This window comes from Chamaea fasciata, unplaced genomic scaffold (assembly GCF_029207755.1).
Source record: "Chamaea fasciata isolate MVZ Bird 193981 ecotype frontalis unplaced genomic scaffold, bChaFas1.0.hap1 SCAF_8, whole genome shotgun sequence".
Lineage (NCBI taxonomy): Eukaryota > Metazoa > Chordata > Aves > Passeriformes > Sylviidae > Chamaea > Chamaea fasciata.
The window spans coordinates 28,665,094-28,677,671 of NW_027094093.1; the positions used below are offsets into that span (position 1 = coordinate 28,665,094).

At 41.0% G+C, this 12,578-nt stretch overlaps 1 protein-coding gene across 1 annotated transcript in view; it reads right to left on the reverse strand.

Moving 5' to 3' along the window:
- Positions 1 to 12,578, reverse strand: part of ADCY5 (adenylate cyclase 5) — a 203,287-nt gene that overhangs the window by 44,079 nt on the left and 146,630 nt on the right. Inside the window, exons 6-8 of the mRNA XM_066190271.1 lie at positions 10,151 to 10,309; positions 9,812 to 9,953; positions 732 to 872 (exon numbers count right to left, since the gene is read on the reverse strand). Of these exons, the coding sequence (XP_066046368.1) occupies positions 732 to 872; positions 9,812 to 9,953; positions 10,151 to 10,309 (442 nt within the window). The remainder of the gene's footprint in view (positions 1 to 731; positions 873 to 9,811; positions 9,954 to 10,150; positions 10,310 to 12,578) is intronic.

The following is a 12,578-nucleotide window of genomic DNA, read 5'->3' on the forward strand; positions in this document are numbered from 1 at the left end:
CATGCAATTATAGAGGTGCTAAATAGTTATATTATTATTAGAAATAGCCACTATAATATAAACTATCTTCTTAATCTTTATTGCAGAAAGCAAAGATATCATCTACACCTTTATGTAAAATAAGCCATAAAAGTCCTCTCAGTGCAATTGAATTGGTAATTAGCTGTTCATTTTAATTTAGAAAGACTGTGAAAGGTACAAGGAATAAATGAAGATGCCTGCTACCTTAGGCCAATTAATTCATGTACTCGTGGATGTATTCTCCAGGATTAAACACAGCAGTGACATCCCTGGGGCCCCAGGAGCACACAGCTTAGAGAGGAGAGCAGCACCTGGCTGTGACAATGCAAGCCAGAAACCTCTGCAGGTACTGATCTAATAAAAATGTATGTCAGATGCCTCTTGAATGCTTGGGTTACGGAGCAGTTTTTGCAGATAATCACATCTTCTCACGCAGCCTGGATGAGTGTTCAGAATGTGGGACAAGTCAGACAAAAGAGCCTTCTTTGTGCCATTCAGCCTCCCTTCCCCTCTCAAACAACCTTGTGCCTCATCTCACCATCACTCACCTCCAGATGTCCCGATTATTGTTATTTCTGGAGTCAAAGTAGAATTTTCCACCCCCATTTTGGAAAACGCCCTTGGGGCTGTAAAAACCTTCAGACAAAGCAGGAGGGATATATAACACCGTATTTAAGAAGAAAATAAATTCACGTCCATAAATCAATTACCATTCTCTTCATCTCCTTGGAGACCTGGTGACCTCCGAGGTGGTTGTAGAAGGGCCGGTCCACACCCCAGTGTGGCGGGTTATGGCTGATGGAATTGGCACGCTGGCGGTTCATCTTGGCTATCGTGGCTTTCTCGTCTTTCTGGAGCACAAACCAGAGAGAAATGCAGAATAAATTTTCAAACATTTACATGGCAGTCATTCCCCAAGCATCTCTCACTTCTGATCTCGCACTCCAAATGCTGGCTTTGCACCTTGAACTCTATGAAGCAGCCGCTGATCGGAAGCGTTCCCAGTCCACCACCTCTTATTTTTAGAACACTTTACTCAGGTGGTGCCCATCATTTTACTCCTGTACTTGTTCTGAACAGCCACCATAACCTGTGTAAACATGGGGAGCATTTCAAAATGGAGACATCTATTTTCTTTATTAGCAAATTGAATCAAACTGAATAATTTCAAATAGAAAATTGCAGCTCCAAGGTGAGATACTACACAGAGGGTCCTCAAAAAGCAAAAGAACAGTTACATCTAGAAGAGAAATTATACACAGAGTGATTTGGTTGAAGAACAGGAGCCCTGAAGCTCCTTGAAGCTATGGGAATACAGGACACCTTTCACGATAGGCACAAGCAAATAATTTTCCACACTTGCAAGAGAATATTCCCAGACATGCTAAGGAAAGCATGTAAATCTTGCAAACAACTGTGTACACATTGAGGGTAATGCAATTGCAGAGTGTGACAAAATGGTCTTCTGGACTCTAATGCTAGCTTCCAATATGACATTGACACTATTTCTCCCGAAGTCCGGACAAAGACTTTGATTTTGTTATCAAGGCTTTGACTCTTGGCTGCAATGGGAGCTTACTGTGAGGTTAGCACAGGATCTGTCAGGCAGGTTTCACTGGAGCTCAGTGCCAGTTTCAAGAGCACAGAAGTGCAACATGTAACTAGGCTCAACAACAGGCAGATTAGACCCTGGTTTTCAATACAGTCCCTAGCCAAAAAGACAGGCAGGTTTCCACATGGAACGTGTTTTGTGGACAGAAGTCCCTCTAGCAAGGGCTCTACTGCAGACTGGCTCAGGGAGGATTGTGTGATTTATCTGCACTGACTCAGAAGACAGAGGGGTTTTTATATCTTCGCTTAAAACAGATGAACTCTGGAGAGCTCAAAAATTTGGAAGGTACGGATTGTCATTTATTACTTGAGAGATTAAACTTTTTCAAGAGAATGCTTTAATGACATTAGAGGGGAAAACAGACTTAATAGTTAATTTTGGATTTCCAGACAACTGAGTTATTTAAAAAGAAATCCTCCATTTCTTTCAACTCTAGAATTTTGGTTCAAGTGTTATTTGACAATACAAGTAGGTCCACTGCTTCTCTTGCCTAGAGTCTGCATTCCATACCTATTTATTTTGATTCCCCACTATTCAGTGTAACTTGTATCTCTCAGGAGTTTGCAAAATACCTGATGTTATCTCCATGGTAACAACAGAGTTAAATGTCAAGTGCTATGCTGTCTTAAATTAGGGTGTTTAAAAAGAAATTTAAAAAGGCTTGCTGAAATTCAGTGCTGGAGAAAGCTGCCTGATTGACAAGCATGGGAAATCATCTCTTTCCTTGCAAGGAAGAGACAGCTACAATGACAACATTTCCCTCGAGACCACAGCTCACCACGCAGGCACCAAATATTGCTGAGCATGTGGGGCTGCAGATTCATGGCCATGGGCTGGGGAAATGGGGCCACCTGTGACAGGAGCCAAGTGGCCCCATGACAGTGAGCAGCAGTGGTCCTGCAGCTCCAGGGTGCCAGCAAAGACCTTCACCCAGCCAGGATGACAAGTGTAGGTTCACGAGGAAACCCTGTGGGAGCAGAGCTAAGGGAGCTGTCAGCTCCTCGGGATGACCATGGGGGAACCATAGGTGCTCCCACATGGATGCCCCCAGGACAGCAAGTGCCTCCCACATCACCTCTTCCCCACATTGAACCCACCACTGGTTCATCTGGAATGGCTGGAAATTCCAGCACTTGGCACCAGCTGAGTTTCGCATGAGCAACTATGACAGAGCCACTGGATAACCTCCAGGAGAGACATCTTTTAAATGTTTCTAAAAATAAATTAATGTGATGAAATCTCAGTGTCCAGATTTGAGTTGGTTTGAGGTTTTGTTTTTTAAGACTCGCTGCTCTTTATACACTTTTCCATCATTTGTAGTACTTTCTTGTGGCTTTTTCAGTTATGAAATCTTTTTCATAGTTATGCTTCTTTCTTTTGTGATGTGATGCCATAAAACTGGTAGGAAATACAGTTTCATTATCGTCAAGCAAATAGATATTGTTTTTCAATAATAGAAGTGACACTGTCAATCCATTTTATTCCAGCTAAGGGGAGGGTTTTCGACCAAATGGAATGAAAAGCCCCAGATGTTGAAACTAGTCTGGGGACCCATAAAAGCAAAGCTATTTGGTTGCTTAAAAAATGCCTTTACATCAACAGATAATAAAAGTGATATAGAGCAGGTTTTTGCCCGAGGAGTTAGGAAATTTGGTCAGAATTTGAGAAAAGCCTTAATGCCAAAGTCCATGAAAACATACTACCCCTCTCAGGCCATGACGGATCCTCGTACCTGCTGCAAGTGCTAGTGAGTCTGAAGCATTGCTTGATGAATTTGAAGGAAATAAAAGACCTCATACATATTTTTTGACACATCTGGATTGAGGCAAGGACAGGACAAATGGGTAAACATGTAATTCTGAGATTGTTTCTAACCATGAGGTCAGGCACCATAAATTTTCCATGGCTTCACGAACTCTGGCAGTATTTCCCCCCCACCTCTTGTAGGAAGTTTCCACTGGATTGTGGACTGTGTTTCAGCAATATTTCCAATCAGATTAAAACACATATATACAAGCACAGTGCACTTTTGCTTTTCCACATTACATAATGTGCTATGTCATCTTGAACAATAAGCCTTTGCTGTTAACATCAACACTTATTAAAAAAAAAAAATAAAACCTGTTGTTTTAAAAAAACTTGAGATAATTTATTTTCTGCAAAATCACTTGTTCAGTGGGTGATGAAAATAACACACTCATAAAAATGAAGCATTAGATGGGTCACAGCTCCTCTGTGGAAATTTATGAGGATGCCTCCTCTGTTTCTTCCTGGCTAAGTGACAGCATAAGGACAACTTGCACACAAGGCTGCCTAAGGCATAACAAGACTGGAAAAGAAGAATAAAGAAAGAGAAGTGGAGATATCTTTCAGGCCTACTCATTACAGGTAATACCAACAAGAGAAGAAGGTGCAAAAGTTTCTGACAGCAATGAGTTTTTCAGATTTTAGGTGGCTAAACTCCAGAAAGCTGTTGTGGGAACTTTTCAAATCTGGACTCACAAAGAGACTGTAAATCTGATTCCCAGGGGTTTTATTGTGTTCCCACCACCAGTTCCCACACACTGAGCTACAGTATTGCTACAGCAAAACTGCAGAAAGAGCTGAGGTTTTCTTGTACTTATCAATTGAAACAAGAATGCCTGTTACTTCTTTAGTGTGTGTGTGACAGGATTTTCCAACATATTGATCACTATCAGTGCAACAGTGAAATCTGATCATGGATCAGCCATATCAGATTTAGCTACATATTATTCTTTAAATTTTCTTGAAGTCCTTCTGACATGTGCTTGATGTTTCTGGTAGTGTTACATGCTCCAAACCACTGCCTTCATAAATCTACATGAGTGGAACCCTGCTGAGTCCTGATTAAATGTGTTAAATTGAGGAATCATCACATCAGATTGATTGTGTTTTAGGAGAGTCACATGCTTAACATTTAAAGGACCATTTTGTTTCTTCAGCTGGATGGAATTCCAGGGCGCTATTTAGAAAAGAATGAGAATTGTTTTTCTAGGAGTTACAGCCAAACTTTTGTTGAGCTGTTTTAAGGCCACCATCAACAATCCTTTCTGAAACTGGTGTGTACCTGCTATTGTTAAAAGAAACACCCAAGTGTAATCAATGGAAAGACATTAGAAAAAATAAACATTTTTTCCCTTTGCAGCCTTTGTGCCCTCAGCACAGCACGTTTGGTCAGCAGTATTGCTCATCTGTTTGCAGGCACATTTTGTTTCTACTCAAAGCAAAGCATTCCCCTAGATTTCTGACAATGTTGAGGATGGTAAAACTAGCTGTAAAACTATGTGCTGTTAAAACCTTATTCACCTTAAGGTTTGTTTCCCACTCCTCCAAACACACACTTTTCTACCCTTCTCAGAGTAAAGCTTTGAAGTGCTGGGAGGAGTGGTTGTGATGGTTCTGCAAATTAGTGCAGCACCTGATCTCAGAGAAGAGCAGAAAGTGAGCAACAACCACGAGTGAAACACTCCTGTACCAGCATCAGAAACCTGGGCAGCACAAGAACTGGGAATAATTAAATAGAGTATTGTAAGAATATCAGGGAAGTGATAAGAGAGCAATAATGACTGGGACAAATGTTTTGAATAAGATTCAGAAGGGCAGATATGAAAGTTGTGAAGGTGGAGGACCAGAGTTATGCAATATGAACGCCACAGTCTGCAGGGTAAGCTAAAAAAGCCCTGTGTAACATGGATAAAACAAAACCACTCTGTAGGAGGGTAAAGACGTTGTGCAGGCAATTGCAATGCCTAGGGGTTAAATTTGGGAATCACTAAAATGGCAACAGTTTTCGTAATTCTACCTGATAAATTGCTGTTTATCTGGAAATCCAGACTTTGAGGTAAAGAATGCCAGTAAGGAAGAAAGGCAAAGATCTCCTTGGAGATTTCCTGTTCTTCTAACATGTTAATGTATTAAGTCCATTAGAAATCCACATCCAAATAACTGTGAAAATTAACTGGATAAGAACCGAAGTCACCCTGTGTAAATCACCCTATATCACATGCGGATAACAGAAACTTAAAATTCTTCATTACTGTAGAACTGAAGGAGCAGATTGGTTTTTTTCCAGGTAATCACTACTGCCACAGTAAAGGCAAAAGTGAAGAAGGCTCATAAGCATAGGGTGATAAATGGAAAGTATTGAATCACAGAATCATTTAAGTTGCATTCAGGATCATTAAATACAATTGTAAACACAGCACTGCCGAGTCCCACTAAATCACATCTGGAAGCAAAACTTAAAGTGTGATGTGCTGAAGTCAGAAAGGCAACCTCCATTCCAGATCTGTGGAAAACTGCCAAATTCCATTTCAGTTCTGGTAACAGATATTTTTAATAACTGTTTAGTCAGTGATCATGATACAGAGCTTGTAGAGCAACAAATGCTGCGTTTGGATTAACAGCCTTGTTTTAAAAAACTTTAAATCCAAGTTTTTCTAAAGAGAAAAAAGTGCAGTAGCTGTCACTGGCTTTGTTTCTTCCATAGAGCATTCGACAGAGCGCTGTGCTGGAGAGTAAGGGCTAAGACATATGGGGAATGTGAAGCTGGGAAAAGAGCTTGTTTCTAGTGAAATGGCAAGAGGCAGTGTTGAATAAGGAAAAGTATTAGTCTGGATGAAAGTTACTAGCAGAGTTACTCAGTTACTGCACCCAGGGCATATTTGGTTGAATTTTTTTTTTCTTATCTCACCTGGCAGCAAGTGAGCAATGACAGATTTGGCTAATGAGACAAGCAGAGGTGTATTTGATAGGTACGAAGAAAAGGAGTATTAGTACCCAACATTTGAGGACTAACATAGTAGAAATGGAACTTGAGACTTTCAAGTGTACAAAATGCATGATCATTCCCTTAGAGATCACAGACAGAAACTTCATTTCATTATCAGGAATCACATTAGTTCATCATAGAATAAATAGAAGACACTGAGATAATCCAACTTTCCAAAAGGTAAAGGTTTCCTTTGATGAGCAAGAAAATATGAGAGCTTGTGCTTGTCTCTTCTTTGTTGTGTGAAGACATTAGAAGAGTCTGTCTCAGGAGAAAAAAGGAGAGGAGATACAATTGCTGACAGCAGACAACTAGAGCAACTGGGTTTTAGAGCAGCCCAGTGTTAGCACTAATGGGAGCAAACAAACCACTGCAAAAGATTCAACAGACCTTTACGGCAGAACCTGCTAATTTAATCTCTTCATTTGCCTCACAGGCAAGTGCTCACCCATGAGCGCAGCAGAATCACAGGACAGGGCAAATAGGTAAAAGCAGATCTGGAGATAAAGATGAGAAGAAAAAATCCAAAAAGACTAGATTTTAAAACTTTGCGTTTTGCACTCTTTTAATAGAAAGCAACTCCTCTGTGTATCAGACAGAAAACAAGGACTACATTTTCAGGTCTACCAATATTATTAAAGACTGAGGGTGCAGAATTTAGCTTTTTTCCTCCTAAAACTGCACTGACTATATTCCAGTTAACAGCATTTTTAAAAAGGAAAAAGAAAAAAAAAATCAGAGAAGAAGCTGTTTTCAGTTCCTGGAACAAAAATACTAGATAGATGTTCCTCCCACTTACTCTGTGCCCAAGAAATGGCCTTAACACGATGAAAAAGTCAAACAAACAAAAACGACAGAAAATTCAAAGTTGTGGTTCCCCATGGCAAGAGTAAGCAGAAAGGGTATGGGACACACACCCTTACATTTTATCTATTTCTCATAACTCATGGTATTGTTGGGTTTTGATGGCTGTGGGACTGATGAACCAGGTATTCAGATAATTCTGCTGTGTGAACTAAGGAACAGCTCAAGCAGTTACTTGGATCTGCTCTCAGGTCAATGCTAATGCCAAGCCTTAAGTGTGAGGACAGCAGGAACCCAGACACAACTCACAGGAACTCTTCACTAAGCTAGATGAACATTTTATGGCCATTACTGGAACAGAATGAACTGAAAACCTGTCTAAATACATCACAAGAAGTCATTAAAATCAAGTAGAAATGAAAGGAAAAAGTAAAGTACCAGAACTTTGCCTGCCATCAGGAAAAGGTTCAAGATTGACTGAACTGACAATGGGCAAAAGCTTTTCTCACTTCTGATCTTCATGTTATGCGAAAAAAAGAGTTTTTTAACAGGGAGAGAATTTTAAACACTGGAACAGGTTGTCGAGAGGAACAGTGGATGTCCCATCCCTGGAAGTGTCCATGGTCAGGCTGGATGGGGTTTTGAACAATCTGGTCTAATGGGAGGTGTCCTTGCCCTGACAGGGGACTTGGGACAAGATGATCTTTAAGGTCCTTTCCAATCCAAGGCTTCCTATGATTCTGTGAAACTATTCACAAAGAGATAAAAGATAGCTATGGGAGCACAAAAGCTGCAGCAGTATGGGCAAACCAGAAACTCCTCAAACTCCAAATACCTAATACCCATGACACTGGGTAACTGCTTTTTTATGCTTCAATTTAATTACCCAATAATTACCTAAGTCATGCAAATGTCCCAATTTTTAGCTACTCCAGGATGCAGTAGCATTATAGCAGTGCTCAGAGACTTCAGCTAAAGGCTACAACGTAACAGAGCTGTGATAAATACATATAAAGTAGTGAAATAAAAGCCCATTTTATTTACCTATGGCAAATCAAGGCATAAAGACGCAAGTTCCTCAAAACTTCTGTCTGGAATGGAATCCACATCTCTTATGAATCTCTGTCCAATCTCCTACTCAAAATACATCCCATGTTCAGAAATGAAGTCAGGTGCCAAGCACTCTGAAGTCTCTGTTTCTGAGGTTTTATGTCTACACCTGCATGCAGCAGAATCCTGATCTTATGTCTTCATCTTCTCTCCAGAGAAACTTCTGGTTCTCCACAAGAACACGCAGACAACCTGGTGACTGCATGATTTAAGAAGTTTGTATAGGTTCTCAACTCCAGGAGATAGGGTCTGGCCACAAGGGTATTTTGGTTCATATTCTTAAATCTGCCCAGCAAAGAGGAAGTGAGTTAGATACCTAAAACATCAGCTGGCTCACTGACAGGCAGTGATGCTCAGGAACAATAATCTTGCACTGCAAGTTCTAATCCTCTTTCGAAGATTGACAATTGTTAATGAGATTTATTTTATGAGCAGATAGAGACCAAAATATCAGCTTCTCTCTTTAGCAGATGATAAGGGATTTTCTTGGAGATTTTTTACACAATATCCATTAAGGAGATTTGAGGCTTCCATTCTCTCAGGAAATGAGGCAATGGTAGCAAAGTCTTTCTGTACAGGTGTTGGTTATTCAAATCAACTGTGCTGTTGCAACATGTCACAAACACTAATTCACTTAATCTCATGGCAGTCATAGTTACAGATGTGGGAAGGTTTAATTTGTTTTAAATTCAGAAACATATGAAATTATTTTCAATGCAGGCCAATCTCTATATGCTTGCCCACACCGTGAATAGCAAAGTAGAGGCTCCAGTGCAGAAATTACTAAGAGAAATATTATTGGCTATGCTCAACTACATCAAAAAGGTCCTTTCCTAGTATTTCAGTCTACTGTTTTTAAAAAGAATACAAACTAGTGATAATTTGCTATTGGCAGTGTCACAAAAAGAAGATTTATCAGCTGAAGTCCACTTGAGTTTGACTTGATTCAAGTCCAAGTCAGTAATGCCCTCACAGCCTGACCCATGCCACAGTTGGTATGATCTCATCGCTATCACGGTGATGATCGATAATCACAGTGGACCAGCTTTTCTCATCTTCAGAAAGAGAGGCTGAAAAGCAATGATAGGAACCGCTCTAATCTTCATGTTCATTCATCTGGTGAGCAGGCAGACAAAATCACCTCTGTAATCTGACAGAGAAAAGACCTTTGTGGTTTTAATCCATTCCTTTAAGTACTTCTACAAAGTACATATCTATATTAACAACATTTTTCAACATGATTTTGAAAACTACTGAGCACAATTTCTTTGAAAGAACTAGAGCTTGATGCAGACCTTTGTAGATGGTGGCTGTTCCCTTCTATGCACATTAAAGTTCAGGAAGAGGAGAGAGAAACGGGAATTTTTGTCACTGAATGTCAACTGTCTCATCTAAAAAGGCTCTACTTTGGTGTGGCAGAGACATCAAGTTATTAAGGGTCCCTAAACCTGCCTTGGTCTGTTTGGTCTTACCCGCTTCTGGCTGCACCGCACGATCAGGAAGGTCTCGATGCTGTGCTCTTTCAGATAAGCGTTGCGCTCCCCTCCGAAGCCCAGCTCCACCTCGTAGTCTCCATTGAGATAGTTCAGGGTGGCTTTTGTTATGTGGATGCGCCTTGAATGAGACAAAAAGACAAGTTTTGTAGACTCTGAAGAGTGACCAGCTGAAAAGCCAGGTCCTGTCAGGGATGGGTTCCATGCATGGGAACAAACAAGCAATAAACCCCAACTGATTTAGCCGTGCCACTAGTCTCACACATTTAGTGTGGGAGTTTCATGGACAAACACAACAGCTTTGATGAAGCAACTTACCCAGCTTTGCCCCCAGCTTCCATGTGGTTGGCTAATGTGACATCGTTGGACCACACATCAAACTGCCACTTCCTAAGGCCCAAGACCCCGCAGTGAACTCTCCCACTGTGGATTCCGACCCTCATGTTGACATTCACGCCCGTAACCTCACGGACCAGTCTGAAAAGAGACATGGGGGAGAAGGGCCATTACTAACAACTGAGTGGTTGCAGTCAGCGGCACACACTTGCATCCAGAACACAAAAAACCTGTAATGATCTATAAATTATTTACAGATACACATGGTGCAGCTCATCCACATCAACAGGACAAGAGAACAAACTGGACGAGCTGTACTGCTCTTGGATGGTCAGGCTGGCCAAGAAGAGCCCTAATTAGAACGTGGACGTGGAGCTCTTGGAATAAATCCATGTACACTGAACTCAGGATCAAGTTGAGAACTCATAAAAAATTATCTCTGGGGCAGTAAAAGGATTAAAGTGCTGGTCTCTGATTTCCATACCAAACCTGGACATAACCTGCCAGCACTCAGCCTCATTAAGAGTAATAGCATGTTGCAAAGAGAAAAAGGAAATGATTTCAGAGATCTTAATTTGTCTGTATGGCACCAAGCATCAACTCTTGCACAGATGAAATATGATATGTGTGTGAAATACCCACTGAAGCTGGAAAGCTTGAACGAGCTTTACAGCAGCAAAACCAGAGAACCACATCTATTGCAGACACTCCAAACAGGCAGCTACAAATACTCAAGTTCCGAATGCAATGAGGTTTTGGATGCTCTGCTTACTCCCAGAAAGACTGCTGGAATACTTTGTGGGTTTTCCCCTTTAGGGCAAAAGTTAACTTCAAGAACTGTTCACATGAGAAATATATTTAGAAGTGTGGGTAGGGAGAAGTCTTGATGAGGCGTTCAGAACAACTCTGCTTCTCATTATTGCCAATCACATCATTCCCAGAACATCCATGCTTCACATGCAAATTCACCTACTCACATATCACTGTCCCTTCCTTTGAGTAGTAAGTTCCTTGCAGCAAGGAAGTACATTATACCTATCAGATTTCAATCTCTTCAGTTTTCAGGTTCATCCAGTCCTTTCTAGATAACATCATCTGGATAGGTAAGTCCTCCCAGCTCCCTAGCATCAACACAGTCCTAATCTTTTTGCTTTAGTTATTACCTACCTGCTGAAGTGACATTCATTACTTTTATTAACAAGCAGCAGAGCTTGTCCAGCAAGTAAAGGAAGCTGATACAGGTAAAGGGTTACAGGCTTATGAACTGAAAGAGCTCCAACCACAGCACTTGAGAAAGGAACAGGAACTGGAGTCATAAAAATGTAGCTGCACCCATAAACCTGATAGCAACAACACAGCTGCAGTTCCTCCCTCTACTTGGTGCCACAACCCCACCTGCACCCCCTGCCAAGCCATGTTACTGACACAAGACCAGGGAACTTTCCTCAGTAGAGTCACTGATGAGCAGGTGACTTTGTCCAGACTTTGCAGCAAACAAATAAGTTTCGTTATTCTTTATAGGCAAACGAAATATCCTTTTTTACCTTCCTTTTTTTCAGGTCATCTATACCAGCAGTACAGTGAATACAATTTTCTTGAAGTCTTTCCTATTAGGGGTAACATTCCCTGCTGTTATTATACACAGATGAAATCAGCCTACGGGCAGGGCCCAGTGTTGGTGAAGTCTGCAATCAAATGTTCAGTAGTTTGTTACCTGCAATCAAATGTTCAGTAGCTATTGGTTACCTTAATTGTGAAGCCTCTTATCCTGATTCTTAGGGGAGAAGGGGGGAAGAGGAGAGCAGGGATAGTGAGAACAGAGTCACCTTCCAGACTTATAAGGAGATAAGATTGTTAAATGCATTAATTATACAGCGAGTGGAAAACAAGTTTTAAAGGGTGCTGAAGAGCTATCAGTAAACAAACACTGAGTGCACCTCAGCTCTGTGTTTATTCCAAGTAAGGTGGGTTGCAGTTAATCAATGAAGTCTAGACTTCCTGGTGTCATTTAGCCTTGTGGGGAATTACACAGCAACACGTGAAGACCTCTGGATTTCATCAGGCCAACCACTGGGCAATGAACACACTATTCTGTTTGCAGGGCTAGTGGCTAAGGATTGCTGCTTCTCGTGTTTGACAAGATCCTTTGTCAACTGCTACTTAATTGTATCTCGTGGAAGAAATGGCATTCTTTCAAGGGCTACTGGAAACTAGTTACAAACTAGTTGCAAAATTCCTCTTATTTTGCACATTGCATACAAACCCCAAAAGAAGACTGGTGCAAGGCAGTGGAGTTTAAAACCAATGAAGAAGAGGTAGAAAGTGTACACTGTATACAAAGCAAGGGAATGCTGTTGCACCCTGTGCTTTGAATGGGGTCTCCTAGGTGAAAACACTGCTTTTCACCCAG